We start from the raw sequence: 19,440 nt of genomic DNA on the forward strand, positions 1-19,440 counted from the left end.
ATTATTTGTACATACATGTGAGTATATATATGCACATATATACACATAAACATGTTTATGAATTTAATGAGTAGTGAGGAGACTGAGGAGGAGCTAGATGAGAGGGAGAGGAAATAATTTAAATACAATACTCATATATGAAATTCTTTAAAAAATGAAAACAATTGGGATTCATAAAGCATCTTCAAATCTCCTCACTCCTGGCTTCAGAGCATAGTAAACTCTAGACCAGTGGGTCTCAACTTGTGATCAAAACCTCCACAGGGTTCACATATCAGATAGCCTGCATATAGATGTTGACATTATAATTCACAACAGTAGCAAAACCACAGCTACAAAGTAACAACAAAATTATTGTATGGTTGGAGGTCACCACCACATGAGGAACTGCCGTAAAGGGCTGAGAACACTGCTCTAGACCACGAACATGAAGCACTGACACCGTAAACATTCTCAGCCTCACAGTCAGAAATAACCCTTTGTAAGTGATATGGTGCTCAAAGACCCCCTTCCCAGGCATCTACTTCAAGACCTAATGGGTGCCAGAGGCAGCTGGATAAGACAGATTGCTCTGCAAAATCACATGAAGGAAATAGCTAAGGAAAAGCAAGCTTTGGGGTGTCAGAGGCTGAGAGAAAAATGTCTCATCAATAAACATGTACTCTTCTTTATTCTAAGTCATACTTATGTGTTCCTTTTCAGAGAAAAAAGAAGAGAAGTTAAATGTTGGCTTTGCTTACAGGAGCTTACAGCAAAAGTATCTGGAAAGTCACTTTTTTTTGTAATAGAGACACTCTATACTGATAAGATTTAACATTCAAATAACTGAGTACTATAAAATTCTAGCTAGTTAAAACTGCATTCCAAAATCACCAACCCCACCTCAAGGGGAAAGGGAGAGATAAAGAGGAAGGGAGGAAGGAAAGGTAAGGAGGGGGGAGGGAGGTTTTAGCCACTCAGCACGTTTTATAGTACCTAGTTACAACCAAATTTGGGATACTTTAAAACAGATTTTCTGTTCAATTTCCAATCTAGTGATGGCTGGCAGCTGTGGCCTACATTCTGTCAAATCTGACCCTACCCCACCCTAGTCCCTAAAGAACAGCTACCGTGTTAGCCACAAAGAATTACAGCAGTTTGACCTTGAGAAGAGATTCTCAGAGAAACCCAGATGACTGGTAAACAGAGCGTGAACAACTCAAGTATGACCCATCACCATTAATTGTTGCATTCTGCGATGTATTTAAAGCACCATGAACGTATGACCCTCCCTCTAATGAAGACAGCTGTTCAGAGGTCATCTTAACCCATTCTCATGTATCAAAACATCAGCAATGCGATGCCTCCTCTAAAAGCAGCTGTAATCATTCCTTGGCAGCTCATAAATTAAAGATTGGCTATTCTGTGATATTCCTGTCTCAAAGAACTAAGAAAAGAGGGAATGAGTAGAACCTGAGACAACCTCCAGCTATTCTATCTCTAGTCAGTCTTGGATTCACTCAGAAGACTGTATCTACAGCCAAGTCTATCATTTTAAAGCTACTAAATTTAGGAAGTGTTCAATACTATATTCCTCCTAACTAGTTTTCACAGAACTCAGCTCTTCACTTGAATGCTAGAAGATTTACCTTACCCATTAGAAAGAAAATCAGAAGGAATACCTAAAAGGGAGAAAAGGGAGAAATGAACAAGGAGGCAGTAAGTGAATGATGAACACCCATAAAATAAGAAAAGGAATATGGAAAAATCTAACTCAAAAGAAAACAATGAGGACAAACAATTTAAGAATGTCATAATGGTAAGAGTATCCTCTATTGGTGGAATGGATCCTTTTGGACAAGGAATAAATTCCACAGCTGGAAAAAGGGTGCCTCCCATGACAAGACACATACTAATTACAGAGCTTCTTAGACCAATATAATCCAGGGCAGAAACAACAACAAAAAGCTGCTCCAGAGAGTGGGAGGGGAGAGGGAGCCAAGAAAAAGAGAGGGGAGAAGAGGAGGGGAAAGAAGGACATGGGGGAGCAGGAAGGTTGAGTTGAGGGAAGAATAGAAGAGAGCAGGATGAGAGATACCATAGTAGAGGGAGTCATTCTAGGTCTGAGGGGAGATCTGGCACTAGTGAGATCTCCAGAGATCTACAAGGATGACACCAACTGGCAAACTAAGCAATAGTGGAGAGACTACTTTAAATGCCCCTCCCTGATAATGAGTTTGACAACTATCTTACATACCATCCTAGAACCTCCATTGAGTGACAGACAGAAGCAGAGGCAGACACCCACAGCTAAACACTGAACTGAACTCCTGGAACCCAGTGACCGAGAGGGAGGAGTGATGAGCAAAGGGGTCAAGACTGACCTGAATAAGGGGGAGCTCTTGGACCCCAAACTAATGGCTGAAGAGGCAGCATGGGACTGATCCAGATGCCCTGAATGTGGTTGTCAGTGAGGAGACCTAGGAAATCTATGGGGCCTTGGGTAGTAGATCAGTACATATTCCTGGCACACAAATGGACTTTGGGCGCCCATCCCACAATGAGGGATGCTCTCTCAGCCTGGACTCTTGGGGAAGGGTCTAGGCCCTCCCCAGAACAAAATGACAGACTCTAGAGATCCCCCATGGAGGGCCTTACCCTCCCCGGGGAACGGAGTGGGGGCTGGGTGGAGGGCTGGAGGGACTGGTGGGGAGAAGTGGGTGTGGAAGGGAGGGAGAGGGAGCTGTGACTGACATGGGAAACAAACTTGATTCTAATTTAAATATATAACAAAAAAGTGTCTCAAAAAATATAAAACAAAAAAGCTGCTCCATTTCTTTTCTTTATCTCAACTCAAATAGAATAAAAAGATATTGTAATGCTATCATTTATCTTAGTTTTACTAAAAGTTATTTGGTTTTATTTTTACTTTATATTTTACTTTTACCAAGAATTCCAAGCTACTAGCATCTAGACATATGTGACTCATTCCATACATTTGGGATCTGCCATGAGAACACAAAAATTTACTTTCTATCAATTGAAATTATAATGAATCCAAGTCAAGTTCCCTCAACACAAAATATTCTTTTATATACCTGATGATAAAGTCTTAGCCTACATGGCAAATAACATTAAGTAAACATTTTAGATTAAGAATAAACCTAACTAATTTAGTCAAATCTTTTTTTCTCTCCAAAAACCTTAGAGTTCTGAAGCTGTGACAAACAGGTGATATTTAATCAACTCTTCATATTATAAATAAAGAAAGCTTTCTATTTCCTAGGATCAGATCAGAAACTCTTTTCATACCCTTTTCTGTCTTACATTCAAGCGCCAACATCCTAATTTCTAGTCTACTTGTGGGATTTTGCAGTTCATAGCTGTATGTTCTTGACATGGATGTGAACTACACTTAATCAGAAATCCACACTACTGAATTCTACTATTGTCCTTGTCAGTCCCTTTCTACAATGCCTCTGAAAGCCAAAGCTGACCAAAAGAGCCCCCAAACAACAATGCAGTACTACTCCAATTAATTGGACTCTGATAAGCAGCTTTTGCAGCCAGTCTTCCAAGAGGTAATCTTTCTGGGAGAATGTGACTACTCCATTAGATTCTAGATAAAAGAACAAATGAGGCATAGAAAAAAAACAATAACCAATCCTAATACTGAATCCATCCGAACTTTCTAAATAGAACATGACAGGAAAACACTTTCAAACAAGAAAACAACTGAGAACCTCTGAAACATCAGCACATTTTGCTTTTGCTTCCTAGCTTTTTTTTTAATAAACTAAACTAAAGCATACAGATACAACATTTGCAAAGTAAAGAATATGAATTTAATTTGTAGAATCCTCACCATGCTCCTCAGCCTACCTCATCTGATAAGGAATTCTAAGAACCAAAGGAATGTGTCCCCTGATATTGGCCCAAGCACCTAGGAGGCACCCCTGGACTATATGCAAACAATGGGCAGTATTGCTAAGAAACATGAATATAGTACCCAGATCTATGGGATAAGATAGCAATAGACGCACATGCAATAGCCCTGGTGGATTGCAAAGGAACCAAAAGGAGACAAGGAATCAGGCTTGAGAAAGAAAGAGGGCAGAGGTGGACACTCTGTATTTCAGTCAGCCCAAAGCTCCAAGGAATATGGGTTCTACACACAAACATGGGTACATAGAGGCATATTTGTCATAAAATATAGTCTTAAGATTATTTTTATTTATGTATATGTGAAGGTGCACATGCACATAGGTGTCCACCAAGGCCAGGAAAAGGAGTAGAATCCCATGGAGCTAGAGTTACTGGGGCTTGTAAAATACCTGGCATGGGTGCTGGAATCCAAACTTTTCATCCTCCAGAAAAGCAGCAACGGCTCTTAACCACTGAGCAATCTCTTTGGCCCATGAAATATTTTTGGCTTAATGAATTGCTAGTTTGATTTACACATTTATAATTTACTGTTTTTAAATTGAGTATAAGGCACGGTACTATGTGCTCCTAAATGTAGTGTTCACAAAGCATAAGATTCCCTGGAACTGGGACTACAGGTGGTTTGTGGTGTGGTCACTAGGAACTGAACTCAGGTCCTCTACAAAAGGAATGCAGGCTCTTAACTCCTGAGCCATTTCTTCAGCCCCTGATTCATAACTTTTTATATATTTGAAACATGAATCTTCTGTCCCTTAGTCCTGGTCTCTACATTTGTTAAGTGGTGACCTAACAGGGATTTAACTTAGAGGAACTCAAGACTGGACACTTAGAAAAAAACAAAAGCGAGTAATAAATTTTTCAAAATGCTACAGTGCTCTTTATCATTCCAGCCAGTGAGGGTGAACATCCACACACAGAGTAGATGAGAGGTCTGAACTCTGCACAGTGCATAGATACCTTATGGAATGAATCCCTTACTCCATTAAGAGAGACTCGTGCTTAAAAGTTAGTTTTTTATACACAGGAAGCCTGATTTAATCAAACTGCTCCAACTGGAATGCTACAACAACAAAAATCATTCTTTCTAATGTGAGAAACATTGGTTTTACAGAACCTATTGAGAGATGGCTAGTCTTGACTCTTAACATGGCACCTTCTTGTACATGATCATTGTATGAGCAAATTCTAGAATCTAGCACCCATGTAAACCACACTCTACTGCATGACAGAACTGTTCCTGAGATGAAATATCACCTCAAAGTTGTCATTATTCAAGTACAAGTAAGAATATAGATACGTTTTGTCCAAGGAAGAGACTATGGTTCAGAGAAAAGAATGTGACATGTCAGAGATGCCTTTTCCCTAACATAATGGCAAGCCTTGAACTTGGAATTAAATATGAGTCCTTAGTTTCCGATGGGAAAGAGAAAAGGAAATGGATAGAACTTGAGAACAGATAACAAGGTCACGTAATAATAATAATAACACTAATAACAGAATCACCTATGAAAAACATGGTAATATTATTAAACTTGCTATTTAGCAAATAAAACATTTGTGTCATATTTCTCTTCTATAAGTTCACCCCTATGGTCTCTTCCACTGTTTAAAAAAAAAAGTTATAGCTATCCATTACAACATCCTGGAAAAATGAGGCCAGAAACTCAAGAATATTGCTCTCCCGGCTTTGCACAATCAAGGCTCCTTCTACACAGACCTGCTGCTAACTACTTATCAGTGTGAACATACTTTAACCAGAGAGAAGCTCTTAGAGTGAGTCATGAATGTAAGAAATAGTTTACAAAACAAAAAGAGCCTTGTCCGAAGGTCTATCACCTGTATGAAAGTGAAGTGAGAAACTAACAAAAAAGCATTACACATTATTTTTGGACAAATGTTCAGATTAGCTCATGCAGTAGAATGAAAGTAAATAGCATATTTATTTAGGAAAGATTAACTTAAATCAGTGGAAAAACCTATAAATCCTTTTAAGCTATAAACCAAGAGCATCCAATTACATGAACTGGCGGGTAGTCTGCCTGGGTCCAGCTGCTTTCTGCAACCTAAGAACAAATACCATCCCTCTCATTTGGCATTCGATTTTAAGACTGGCACAAGGGGTGGTGAACCAAAGACAAATTTTATTTATTTAAATTTGAAGAAAATCTTTGCCTATTCTCAATTTTGTTTTACTATTCTGTTTTTTAGTTAAAGTATATGATTTCAAGTTCAGAGCACATCTAAAATATTTAATATGACATTGTTTATTATAAAGTTAATAAACTTACCGGAGAAGGAATGAAGGCTTCATGAAACTTCTTTGGATTAATTCTCAATACACCCTTTAAACAAAATAAAACAAAAATCTGTGAAAACCCTAACTAGCTGGATATTTATGATTTTTCCTATGTATGCTGTTCTCTGATAAGAAGTTCTTAAACAATTTGATCCATAAAACAATTTAGATATACGAAAACTCCAGATTAAGTGCATGAAAACTGAAGTTTGTGTAAAATACCAGGTTCAAACACTAAAAGCTCAGGTTGACACCTCCTGTGATGGGCAAAGGCAAGAAATGACAGCACTTGGCACAGACCAGGAAACAACAACTACTGACCTTCACATCAAACCTTGACTTTACTAATGCTATTTGGAGACTGTGTCTCACATTAGTTTTTGCTCTCTCAGTCCCATGACCTCTGCACAATGGCATGTTTCTGGGGCTATTTTTCAAGTTAGTTTCTAACTGGATACTTGTACTCAAGGAACTGGATGGACATGTTTTACTATGGCCTTTCTGCAGAGTTGAATGAGTTAATAATTCAAAATGGTTCATAACCAGCTCTTAATGCAAATGGCAATGCTAGTTCCCACACCTAGGCCACCCAGTCTGCCTTCAACTTCGTATGATTCCAGCACCAAGTCAAGGTCCACTTCTATTTATGTTCAGGGGTGCAGCTGGGAGCAGTCCTCAACAGCAGCTCAGTGCTGTGGGTCTTTTCAGGAAGCTATAACCTCCCCAGATTCCAGCTGCACTCACAGACCACTGGGACACATGGAGGGAAGAAGCTGTTTTTCTAACATCACGACTTAAAGGATAACTTGAGAAAGTGTTTAAATAACATTTCCCACTAAAATGAATGACTCAAAGGCACATAATTCACAAGATAGGTGAAGGCATAAAATTAAATGGAAAATAATTTATTTCTTTCACTGGTGCTTAAATTACAAATTTCCACGCCATGGTACACATCTTAACACACCAATTAGATATCACAAATGATCATTTAGTCCTTAACCATTTGTGAAATAGTGATTATGGTCAAAACCCAAAACAGACCACATAGGGTGCTGAATAATAACTAAGCATGGTCCTTGAGAAAGAAAATGCTGTGAAGTTACACACCTACAGCATACTTTCAGCCAGGACACCATGAAAGGCTCCGGAGATTGTACATAGTCCTCATGGAATAGCAAAAGGTGAAGGCAAGCCAGAAGGGAAGAAAGTAGAGGTGCACTGCTAGCAAGAGCAGGCAAGTGGTCCAACACTCTCTCCTCCCCATCCTGCCAGAACTCTGCTTAGAGTTACAGAACGAGGGGCCAAGAGACATGGCTGACAAGCTGCCCCAGGCTTTCTTAAGAGTGCTGAAGCAAATTCACTTCTAAAGTAATTGTTTCTTCCTGAAGGAAAAGGAAAAAATACTTATAATTCTTTCTAGGCTGTCATACACTCAACAAATATTTCCTGACAACTAGCTTGACAGGCACCATGTATGATTATGAGTTTACAATAGAAAAGAATACACAGTCTTATAGGGAAATGTTTCAGTAAACTGAAACTATTTTTAAGCATTTCATTTTCTGATTCCCTTTTCTAACTTTTTTTTAAATTCCTATTCTTCTTCTATCATCTCCCCTTCAGTTCAGCAAAGGGTTAGCCTCTTGTTTTGAGTGTGTCTTTAATTGCAGAACACTGAGAGAAGCCAAGGCTGGACTCAGGGGAAAGGCACACATTGTTCAGGTCTGCATTTAGGCTCTACTTAAAAGAAAATATATTAAAAGCACCAGAAAGCTCTTGATTCCTGATTCTCTATCCCAAACCTCCCAATAGATGAAAGCATAGAGAGGAGGGCAGAAGCCTTGCTTCAGATCGACACTTGGAAATTTGACTCAAGAACTGGATGTCAGGAACAGACCCCAGAGAGAACAGATCACACGTAGCAACAGGCAACTCCAACTGTATCCTCACCAGACCAGAGTTGTTCCTACGGTCTGAAAGAAGAAGGTAAGCGGAAAGCCTGTCAAGAAACAGTCTGCCTTACAGCACAGTCATCCAGCAGAGGATGTCTCACCTAGAAGAGGCTGAGGCCTGCATTTCTGTCTTCCCATAACTCACCTAATTCCCCCATCTTTCCTCATTTTCAAACTCTTCCAGGTCTGGAGCTTGACCAGTGAGAAGGATCATGTACTTCCCATCCTGTTCTGAACGCTCCTGAAACTTCTTACCTGGTCAGAACCTGGCTCTGCCCTAATGTCACTGGTTCCTTTGGGTGCTGTCAAAGAGAGTGCCTCAAGGATGGTGAAGACTGTTTCCTCATAATGGATTTAAAATTAGTTTGTTCCTATATTCTTTCTCAAAAACCATTTTGAAGCTCATGCCATAGACTTGGTACAGCTACCCTCTAACTTCCTGATCATAGCACTAATTCACTAATCTTTTGACTCGAGTGTCACTGCCTTCCCTTCTATCCCAATCCCTATAAACATTTAGGAATGTTGAATCTACATCAATGACTGAATCACTCAAACTACCTTTGTCTCCACTTTGTTTCCACTGACTATGCTCTACTATCACATTACTGCAAACAAAAGAAGTCCAGCATCACTCTTTCTAATTGGAGTCTTCTGTACTACCATCTCACTTACCATGGAATTCCAAATAGTAGGTCAGTTTTACTGAGACCTTCATGCCACGGACCATAAATCCACCTCCAGTGAATTTACTACCTTTCTCTTTCTATTATGGTTACTCACCCCCTTGGCCAACTAGTAGTCTTTGCCTGCCATTATCCCTTAGCTTCACAAACCTTGGGCCATGGGTTCCCATTTCCTCTTACACACAATCAATAAGTCCTACTTCTCAAGTGACCACAACTATTTGTCTTCTCCTTGCCTATACCCAAGGACCAGAATGGCACTGCAGAAAAATAACACACAAATGGTCTAATTAGTCTAACTTGGCAATCACAAATACATTTTAGATGGCTTACAGTATGTCTGAAACACTTAAAACTTAGGAATTTCACACATACAAATATGTTTCCATATTTCCTTGAAAAATAATCCTAGGACATAAAACTGCAGATAGCTATCTATACAGGACAGCAATACCTCAGTTGAATTACAGTTGTTCCTCTGAGAGTAATTAAAAACAATCTCAAATACTACTTACATGGGTAGACTATGGGCCATACACTTTTAAGAGCTAATGAATTAATTTAAAATAAGTTAGCTAATTTAAATTAGCTATAAACTAATTTAACTCCCACAACTATGACACAGATACTCCTTTCTTCATTTGTTACAGATGAGGTAACTGAGGCACTGAGGAAGTAAATCTGAGAGTCTGGTTCCAGAATCCAGGCTCCTAACTGTCTCTTGGCTCCACTCATCACCAAGGTCTCGTTACACATTTACATATCCCCAAAACCAGCACATTTCTAATTCTGTCTTCCTTAGCTTGACTAACAGCAAGATCAGGCCATCGTCTGACCCACTCAGGTGCTTGAGAATCACCCTGGATTTCTTCCTCTATCTCCCTGTCCACATCTAATCATCAGCATCTTGTGTCAGCTCCAGCTCCACAGCCACCCCCACTTCTATCCTCGCTGCCACACCCTGTCCTCTTGTCATGTCTCGTATTTTCTTATCTAGTGGATTTCAATGGCTTTCTAAGTGAACTTCCAGCTTCCATTCATTTCACAACAGTCAGAGACATTTTTAAGACATGAAACAGACTGTGTTCTTCCTACTTAATACCCTTTGGTGACTCCCCATTGTTCCTTGAATGAAATTCAAGTTCCTAACACAGTCTCAGACCCTAAATGACTTGGCTCTACCTAACTGTCCCTTTGCCCCCTCATGTCTCAAAAGGCAGCTTCTTTCTCGGTCCTCAAAAACATCAAGTCTTCTGCTTGCCACTCTCCCACTGACTGATCTCTAGTCTTTTCTGAAATGGCTGGCTCATTCTTGCCCTTCAGGTCTCACCTACAGGATAATCTCACGGAGGCCTTCCCTACCCACACTATGTGCAGCGGCTCCTTCTAGCTATTCTCTCTCATCGTTCTCTCTGAGCAATGATCCATCCTATAATTTCTGCCATTACTACAGCTATTTTTACCTACCTCCTCAGTGACTTTTCTAGTGCTCATTCCCGAATGCTTGACATTCCCTACCCTGTCAAGAAATGGTTCTTAAGTTCAGGAATCACCTAATTTCTGTAGAGTTGAAGTTCTCCCTTTGTCCCTGGCATCATAATTCTGAATGCCACCTCTCTTCTTAGATACTCCTTCCACCATGTCACCTCTACTGTTCTCTTCTTTAAGAACACCCAAGAAGACCTCGATCTTTCCCCATTTATATATGTGGGTGTTCTGACTGTATTTCTGTGCACCATGTGCATACAGTGCCTTCAGAAGCCAAAAGAGGGCGGATCCTCTGAGTCTGAGTTACACTGTTGTGAGCCACCAACCATATGGGTGCTGGGATTGAACCTGGATCCTCTGGAAGAGAAGTCAGTGCTCCTAACTACTGAGTCAACTCTCTAGCCCCCTGACCTCAATCTTAACAAAGACTGAAATTCTAGAAATGAGACCATCATGACCTCTGTCTTCCTAGAATAAAGTTTTTCAGTGGTCCAACACAGCATCTCACCAATATTCTATTCCAGAAAGAATCCTGACATCATGTCTCCAGTAGCTCTGGGGGCTCATTCTGGACTTCCAATAGTCAACACATCATCTGGATTCTAAAAGACACAATTCTACCATCTCCCTGCCCATGTCACCTTGGTTATCCCCTTAAGTTGGACCTCCTTCCAGGCATGTACATCATAACAACCAACCTATGCACAGTTGTGAAAATTTGTTTATTAAGAAAGCCACATGTATGGAATCATGTTTTTATTGCTATTCATTTCCAAATACAGAAAAGTGGTTTCTTTGGTCACTGTGGTCTCCTGTTTCCTACAACAATGAAATTTCAAATTTTTGTCATGCCATTAACTAAAACTATATTATTCTACTAATTTTTAAGATCCCTAATATCAGTAAAAGGCTTTTCTCTTGATGGGGGAAAAAGGAGGTCCCGACATACATCTGAATACAAAAACTGACAGATGTTTCTCAGTATATCTGGTATGCTTAATTTTCTCCAATGGCATTAAAATATCACTTCTTGTCTAGCTTTTTACCTTACCCGGACAACTACACACAGAAAGTTTATATCCAAAAGCAGATGTACTCTGTTTCTCTGCCTATGAAATCTTATTTACAATGTTGTATATTTCTCATGGTGACCTCATATCTGGACCCATTCCTTACCCCATCTGCAGAGAACAACTGTTCTCATATGTGGGGGGTGGAAGGAGAGAGGGCCTCTGGCTGTGGAGGCTTATGATGTCATAGGCCAGGAGGAATCACTTACAAACTCCTGGGAATATGAGCTGTTATATTGATCAGATCTTTTTGTTTTGTGATAATGCCAGCAAAAAGTCACTTCAAATACAAAAATTAGAAGGAAGAAAAAACTAATACTATTACAGAACACTGTTCTAACCCCATCTCATAAAGGTATACATCTATAATCAAAATCCTAAGCTATTTTTCTCTCAAGTTCTAACAATTTCAGTTCCCTTTATTCTTCTTCAAAAGGTAGTATCTTGACCTTTATTCAGCCAGATATAGATATAGATACAGATATAGATATAGATACATATATATAAAGTTTAATAATTAAGCTTCAGCCAAATCCTCCTCACTGGGCTAACTGGTAGAATAGTCATGACCATACCACTAAGGAAATGAACAGTCTATTTGGGAAAACATAAAATCTAAGCAAAGGTGATAGTTTTCACATGTAGACAATAAAACTGACTTCATGAAGGTAGTAACCAAACTCAGCTTAGAGAAATGAGGGGGACATTTAAGTACAGACTGACCACAGACAGGCAGGGCAAGCATGATTGCCATACCAGGACACCAACGGCAAAGTCTAGGTGGAGTCCTACACTCAGTTTCATTTTGGTTTGTTTGGTTATTGCTGCTGCTGCTGCTGCTGCTACTACTGCTGCTACTACTACTATTGCTACTAGCGCTGGTAGTGGTGGTTTAGAATTTTTTTGTGTGAGACAGGGTCTCACTATGGAATTTGCTATATAGATCAGGCTAGCCTTTAATTCACAAAAATCTGCCTACTTCTGTTTCCCAAGTGCTGGGACTATCAGCACAAGCTACCACACCAAGCAAGCACAGGTTTTAGAGGAAAAATCTAGAAGCTCAAGATAATCAGAACATAGCACATTCCTGGAAAGGGGTGATAGGAGACAGCAATGAGAAAGACACACCAAGACATACAGGAGAGCTAAGATACTTGCAGGTAAAGTGCAGTATATGGATGCTAAACCATGAAAAGCAAGCAAGTATATTAATGAAGTAACAAGTGTCCAAATGTTGTTTCTACTCTCTTTAGAGAGACTTTTCAAAAACATCCAGAGAAAAAAAATCCAGTGGTATTCCTAAATCAAAAAGACCAACTGATTTGTGAAAAATCAGTGGTGTTTACAACAATCACGGGTGCTGTGCACCACAGGTAATTGTGGAAAGGTGATAAATCAAGAGAAGCTGATAATTATTGTTTGGATGAATCTTCAGCCCAAAGCACAATTGAATGTGAGTTTTCAGAATGAGAGAAGATGGAATTCAGTCAACATTGTGCATGTGTGTGTGTATGTATACATGGGCGTAGAAAGGACAGCAGGCAACATTGAGTGTCTTCCTCAATAACTCTCCACCTGCTGTTTCAAGACAGAGTCTTTCAATAAACCTGGAGCTGGGAGGGTAGTTAGCAAGTCCTAGGAATTCTCCTGCCTCTGCCTCTGATTATAGATGCACACTACTCCTCCCAGCTTTTATGTGAGTGCTAGAGCTCAAACTCAGGTCCTCATGCTTGTATGGTGAGCAGTGACAGCAATCTCCCCAGCCTCATTCAGTAATTTTAAGTGAGTCAAGTATCACATGACAGTGTTTCTATCCAAGAATTATGAAACAGGCTTAATTCAAAGAAGGCATGGTCCTGCTTCCTTCTCCAGCCTTGTTACCTACTAGCTGCCTTGGAAGTTAAGCTGCCTTATCCCATACTGTTTCACAAGTTCCCCTGTAGTACTCTCCTAACAGGACGTGTTCCTGGCTTAGAGATGGATGCTCAATGAACATGTGTTCAGCCACACTAATGAACAGCCTGTGAACAGATTATGCAAACTACATAGCATCCAACAAATACTGTTTTCTGTTTCCTCTACCACTTCACCCGTTTACTCTGCTCTTCAGCATCCATGTGGTTCAGGCACACCGAACAACTCAATGCTTGGTAGAGTCCAACCCCACTCCCCACTTCTGTCTTAGCAAGTGACACTGGTTATTTCATTTGGAAAGATTATTTTCTTACACTTATTTGCTCAACTGCACCAATCCCCAGCTGGCTCACACAGATCCCTCCTCATATAAATTTCCTAGGCAACACTGACATGAGCTACAGAGGCTCGCTCTTCTCACATCTCGGAGGTGTGCCTCGACAGTCTAGTGGTACTTACCACCTCAACACATGCCATAGGTCTAAGAAGCAAAAGCCCTGCCCCATGACAAAGCACACAGCACAGAACAGGGAAAGGGTTAATAAACATGATTGCTGCCATTCCGTATATTCAAGGGGTAGGTAAATAGCCTATAGGTTTTAAGCACCTGGATAAGTGTTCCCCTCTTCAAGCCTTCTGAAACATCCTCCTTGGACATGTAGGTTTCAAATATGCTCTTTTTCTTCCCTCGCATGGACTTGTTCTTTGACTTTTTGTCACCTGGCGAAGCACCAACACCATGCGGGCCACCCACAGAGGACACACCTAGAAACATGAGGCAACAATCAACCCTTTCCTCAGCTAAGCATCTCTGTATCTCTTTTAACTGGAGGTACTATGCCTTCACTATTGTTGTTATTGCTCTTGTTATCTATAAAGGCCAGCAAGAGAATGAGCCTTTGCAGTGATGATTTCAAAGCCACAAAAAGGAAAGAAAGGGTAAGACAGCAAAAAATAAAGCAGACCTTATTAAATAAATAAGACGTTAGTGCTAAGTGAGCACTGCTTTACGCATGAAGCAAAATCTGAATAATGGGTCTGGTATGCTTTGCTATTTGTAGATACAAACCCTTTAAAATAGTAATTGTTAAAAGAGTTTCCCGTTTCTGGAGGAAATAAAATGACTGTACAACAATCAACTGAAACAATGAGAGCATATCTAATTCTAGGATAAATACCACCAGAGACTACTCAGCAGTTCATTAAAAGAATTAGTCTCCCTCAGTCCAAAGAATTCCCTCTACCTCCACGCCCAGTCCATGTATATTTCAAGTCTCCATTTGCCAAGGCAAGCTCCATTTTCTTTTCAATACCTCTGGGGGTCCCCGGGGACCGAAGGTTCAGCTTGTAGTCAGGATGGTTCATTACTGGTTCCAAGGTAGCCTCTCCTCTCCAGATCCAGGAACCCACTACTATTCAGCTTAGAGTTCTTCCTGCCTTGAGCAGCTCAGTTGTCACGAGCTAAAATAAAAAACAAACTGGTGACTAGAGAGCAGTTACCTGTGATTTCCTTTGTTCCCTTGGAACATCAATACTGAGGAGCATTTGGTTGGCAAAGGCAATGTGGTATCCTCCTGGAGCCTGATGTCACATTCTCCTGGGAGTTATACCACCCATGCTGCATTTCTAGCCAAGGTCTTCACCCTCACAGGTACACTACATCACTCCTTCAGAGCACTTCAACTAAAAAGTTTCCATTAATGGGGCAATGAAGTAGAAAATGAGAAAGCAGGAAATTCTATATAGTTTGTGAAATACACAAAAAGAAAAACAAGAAATGAGGTTTAAAGGATGATTTTAAAAAACTGGAATCTAAAAGCTGTGATGGAATGAATAGTGGATGAAAGCTTAAGAATGTGACCCTACTTCTGGGCCCTGGCCATCACCTAGATAATGAACGCACCACCACCACTTCTGTTTTCTCGTCTCTACTGACCGGCCACCAGTCCTGAAGTTAAATCTATACTTGCAAGCTACCAAATCCTGCTAGACAACCACTTCTCCACAAAGATGTCATTTTGAACCCTATCTTCTATTCCTCAAATTTCCCTCATACCACCCTTACCAAATGATCAAAGTTTTCTTAAAACTAAAACTGTAATTAACTCAGAGAAGAGAAGCAACAAAATAAAGGTAACAGGCACTTAAGGCTGCATGAAGTGAAAAATAAACTTAATCCAAATACAAGGAAGAAACAAAAAAAGATCTCATAGAAACGAAAGGGGACAGGAAAAGAACAGAGAGGGTCTAGGCTGTGTGAGGGTTAGTACAGAAAAGCACTTATTCTCTCATTATTTTAACAAATACATGCAATGCACAATAGCAAAATGAAAGATAAAAGGCCATTAGGGTAAAAAAAAAAGGCATATGGGCACAGCAATATACACTGGAAATGATAGCACCATGGTTTTCAAAGGATGGATAACTGTATATGGGAAGGAGAGAGTATCTAGGTCAAGAAACCTAAGAGAATCTTGGGAAAGTTTTTCAGAAAGAACTAAGACATTAAGATGTGAGGAAAGCATACTTCTGGCAAAAGGACACAAAAATCAGGATACAAACAGAAAAACCAGGCAGATTCTTGCAACATTAATTCCATTTGGCTCCAGTCCTGCCTATATAGAGGAAGGCAGTGGCAAGGAAAGTAAAACAAGTTGGAAGGTCTAGAAAACAAGCCGGGTTTTTCAAAGCCACTAGGGAGTTTCTGAAGCTTGAATGAACAGAAGAGAACAAGAGGCCAAAGTTGTTTTAGGAAAAGCCATCTTGGCACAGAACTGAATGGACTAGAGACAAGCATCTGCACCTCGTGGACAACAGGAAGGGCTAGAACTGGAGTGACACAAGTGGACACTGGCAGCAGAGGCCTCTAAAATGGTCCTGCATAGCTCTGGTGACTCACCTGGAAACTGAGAGGACCTGAAGAACAACCACTATGGAAATTGAGTAGGTTCCTAGTGTTGAGGCTGGGAGTTAGGGCTGGCCTAGTGTTAGAAAAGATGATGACTTCTATTTGAGGTACTACATGTCCATGTGGAATAATCCAACAAATGCTAGAAAACATATTTTGTTTAGGGAGACATTACCTAGGTATTACATAAACACGGCAACCTAACAAGCTCAAATATGAATAACAAGGGTCCACTGCAGCAGAGAAGAGAGTAAAATGATGGATAATCAAATAACCTTTACCTTCCCATGAAGCAGAGATACAGACTCTGTGGCCCTGGGCAGGGACTGAACATTCCTAACAAATCAGTTGGGGCAGCGTTACAAATGCAAAGAGGAAGAAGTAGAAAATATAACAATACCAACAACAAAAACATATTAAAGACAGACAAGAGCTAACAGGGTCAGTTAATAAAAAAAAAAAGGAAAAACTTTCCAAAGCAAAATTCAAGATCAGAATTTGTTCCCAATAGTAAGTTTAAGCACAACAGCAGCCTCAGGTCAGGTGAGAGGCTGGTGCAAATTGTTAATCAAAAATTAAGAGCCAAAATTGAGAATGGGCTCTGTGGTGATCTGAATAAGAATGGCCCCCATAGGCCCATATATTTGAATGCTTTGTTACCAGGGAGTGGAATTCTTTGATAGGATTAGAAGGATTAATAGGTGTGGCCTTATTGAAGAAAGTGTGTCACTGGGTAGTCTATGGGGCTCTGGCAGTGGAACCAGTATTTATCCCTAGTGCACAAGTGGGCTTTGGGAACCCATTCCCTATGGAGGGATATTCTCTAGCCTAGTTACATAGGAGAGGGCCTAGGTCCTGCCCCAAATGATGTGACAGACTTAATGATCCCCCATGGGAGGCCTCACCATCCCTGAGAGATGGGGGTTGGGATGGGGAGATGGGGGGAATGGGAGAATAGGAGGGAAAGGGAACTGGGATGGGTATGTAAAATAAGACTGTTTTTAATTTAAATAAAAATTTATTTTTTAAAAAAGAAGTACCACTATTCTGAAGTTAGTGGGTATCCTTATACATTTTTAAATACATGGGCATACTCATATAGCTATAAATGACATGTAGTATTAGTTTTGTACATTCAGAATGTATGTAGGTAGAGGAATGCGGGTCAGATTTGATCAAAATGCATTATATAAATGTATGAAATCCTCAAACAATAAAAATATTTTTATGCGCTAGGTGGTGGTGGCACACACCTTTCATCCCAGCACTCTGGAGGCAGAGGCAGGCGGAGCTCTGTGAGTTTGAGGCCAGCCTGGTCTACAGAGAAAGTTCCAGGACAGCCTCTAAAGCTACAGAGAAACCCTGTCTCAAAAAAAACAAATATAAATGTGTATATATATGTACATATATATATATATATGTAATTGAAAACTAAACAACAAAACTATTGAAATAATGTAAAGATCTAAATACTGGCTAAAAACATACATCAAACTACAACACTGGTTCCTGAAGATCTATTGTCCTTGTAAGGACAGGAGAGGTGTGTAGTGTGTGGTGCTTCAGATGGAAGCTCATTACCACCCATCGCTACTCCCAATTCTGTAGAGCAGAACTCCTACAAAACAGACACACTGAATGCTGTAGCTACACTGCTGAGGAAACTGAGTCTATATGGAGAAGAATGTAGTCAATTAAGTTTGCCTGTGTCATCCTTTGTTTTCCTATGCTAAACTTCTGACTCATCTGCTGACCTCTAGCTTGTTCTGACTGGTGTTACAAACTTGAGTTAGTTTTGCTATTGGTCTTAGCTGAATTCTTGACTCCAGAGTCACTGTTGTTTATTGTCATGTTCATTGTAACACCAGGCAATAAGAACTCACAGGGGCTGAGATACAGCTCAGGATAAAGTGCTTCCACAAGCCCAAAGGAGGTGGTGCACTCTTGTAACACCAGCACTCAGAAAGATGAGGCAGAAGGATCAAAGTCTAAGGTGGGTCCTCCTCGGCCACACAAACTTAAGCCCGGCCTGACCCACATGAAACCATGTCTTTAAAAAGTTTCTAATTTAAATTTAAAAATCTAAATAAATAAAAATAAACTAAAGAGAACAGAAGTTATGGTACATTCCTACAGTCCAAGGACTCAGGAGGCTAGAAGCCAAGTTGGCACAGTGATGCATGCCTACAATCAACAGCAGTACTGGGGAGGCTGAGGCAGAAAAATTGCTAAGGCTGAGCACAGCTGAGTCTATACAAGTAAGTAGGAGGAAGGGAATGGACAGATTAGGAGGGGAAGAAGTGAAAGAAAAAGAAAGAAGGAAAATGAGAGAGAGTATTAACTTATTTCTGCTGGTCAAGAAGTCTATGCATGCACAAAGCTACAAACACAACCACAAACATGAAGGAAAGAAGGAGACTGCCACAAGGAGCTATTCTTCACTTCAGGAGTATGAGGTCTTCCAAGTGCAGAAAGAAAACCCAATGCAGACCAGTAAACCACCTGAACTGTACTCCCCAAGCCTCAAAAGAGCCACCTACAAAGGGTGGCAGCCTCCTTCAACCAGTTACATGATAACCACTAGGATATGCTGGCCACTCCCACAGATTGTGAGCTGAAGGTTTTGTGGCTGGCTGGTGTCTCAGTCCCACTGCTGAAAGCCTTACCTGATTATAAAAGATGGCCAGTTCAGCCTTCATACCCCCCATTACTAATAGTTTTTCCTGGGGTCACTCTCAACAGATTCCAGGAAGCTTTCACTACACTAGGTTTCCACAACCCCCAAATGTCCCCAGTTCCAGCTGTCTCTCCCAGTGCTCTCTCCCTCCATCCTTCCCCCAACCCAGCCTGATCCCTCTTATTCCCATCCCCCCCCACCCCCAGTCTACCCACAAATCTATTCTACTTCTCCTTTCCAAGGAGATCCATGCATCCCCTCTGACAGGCCCATGCCACAAAAGAGAGCCCACACGTGACACTGCCTGGATGGCCAGGATCCAGAAATTGGACAGCCCAGAGACCCAGGATAGAACCAAACCCACTAGTGGAAGGGGGATTCAATGGAATGATTACTAATGATATTCTGCTATACTCCTAGATCATGTGTCTAGCCCAACTGCCATCAGAGAGGTGTCATCCAGCAACTGATGGGAGCAGGTGCACCAAAGACCCACAGCCAAATACTAGGCAGAGCCAGGGG

General features: G+C 40.6%; 1 protein-coding gene across 3 annotated transcripts in view; it reads right to left on the reverse strand.

Annotated features, from left to right (window-relative positions):
* Nucleotides 1-19,440, reverse strand: part of Dis3l2 (DIS3 like 3'-5' exoribonuclease 2) — a 330,069-nt gene that overhangs the window by 283,260 nt on the left and 27,369 nt on the right. For all 3 annotated transcript variants that reach the window (XM_040753119.1, XM_040753118.1, XM_040753120.1), the window contains exons 2-4: nucleotides 14,647-14,794; nucleotides 13,941-14,098; nucleotides 6,213-6,266 (exon numbers count right to left, since the gene is read on the reverse strand). In XM_040753119.1, coding sequence (XP_040609053.1) covers nucleotides 6,213-6,266; nucleotides 13,941-14,098; nucleotides 14,647-14,698 — 264 coding nt within the window. In that variant the 5' untranslated portion in view covers nucleotides 14,699-14,794. The remainder of the gene's footprint in view (nucleotides 1-6,212; nucleotides 6,267-13,940; nucleotides 14,099-14,646; nucleotides 14,795-19,440) is intronic.

This window comes from Mesocricetus auratus, unplaced genomic scaffold, assembly GCF_017639785.1.
Source record: "Mesocricetus auratus isolate SY011 unplaced genomic scaffold, BCM_Maur_2.0 Super-Scaffold_100010, whole genome shotgun sequence".
NCBI classification, from domain to species: Eukaryota; Metazoa; Chordata; class Mammalia; order Rodentia; family Cricetidae; genus Mesocricetus; species Mesocricetus auratus.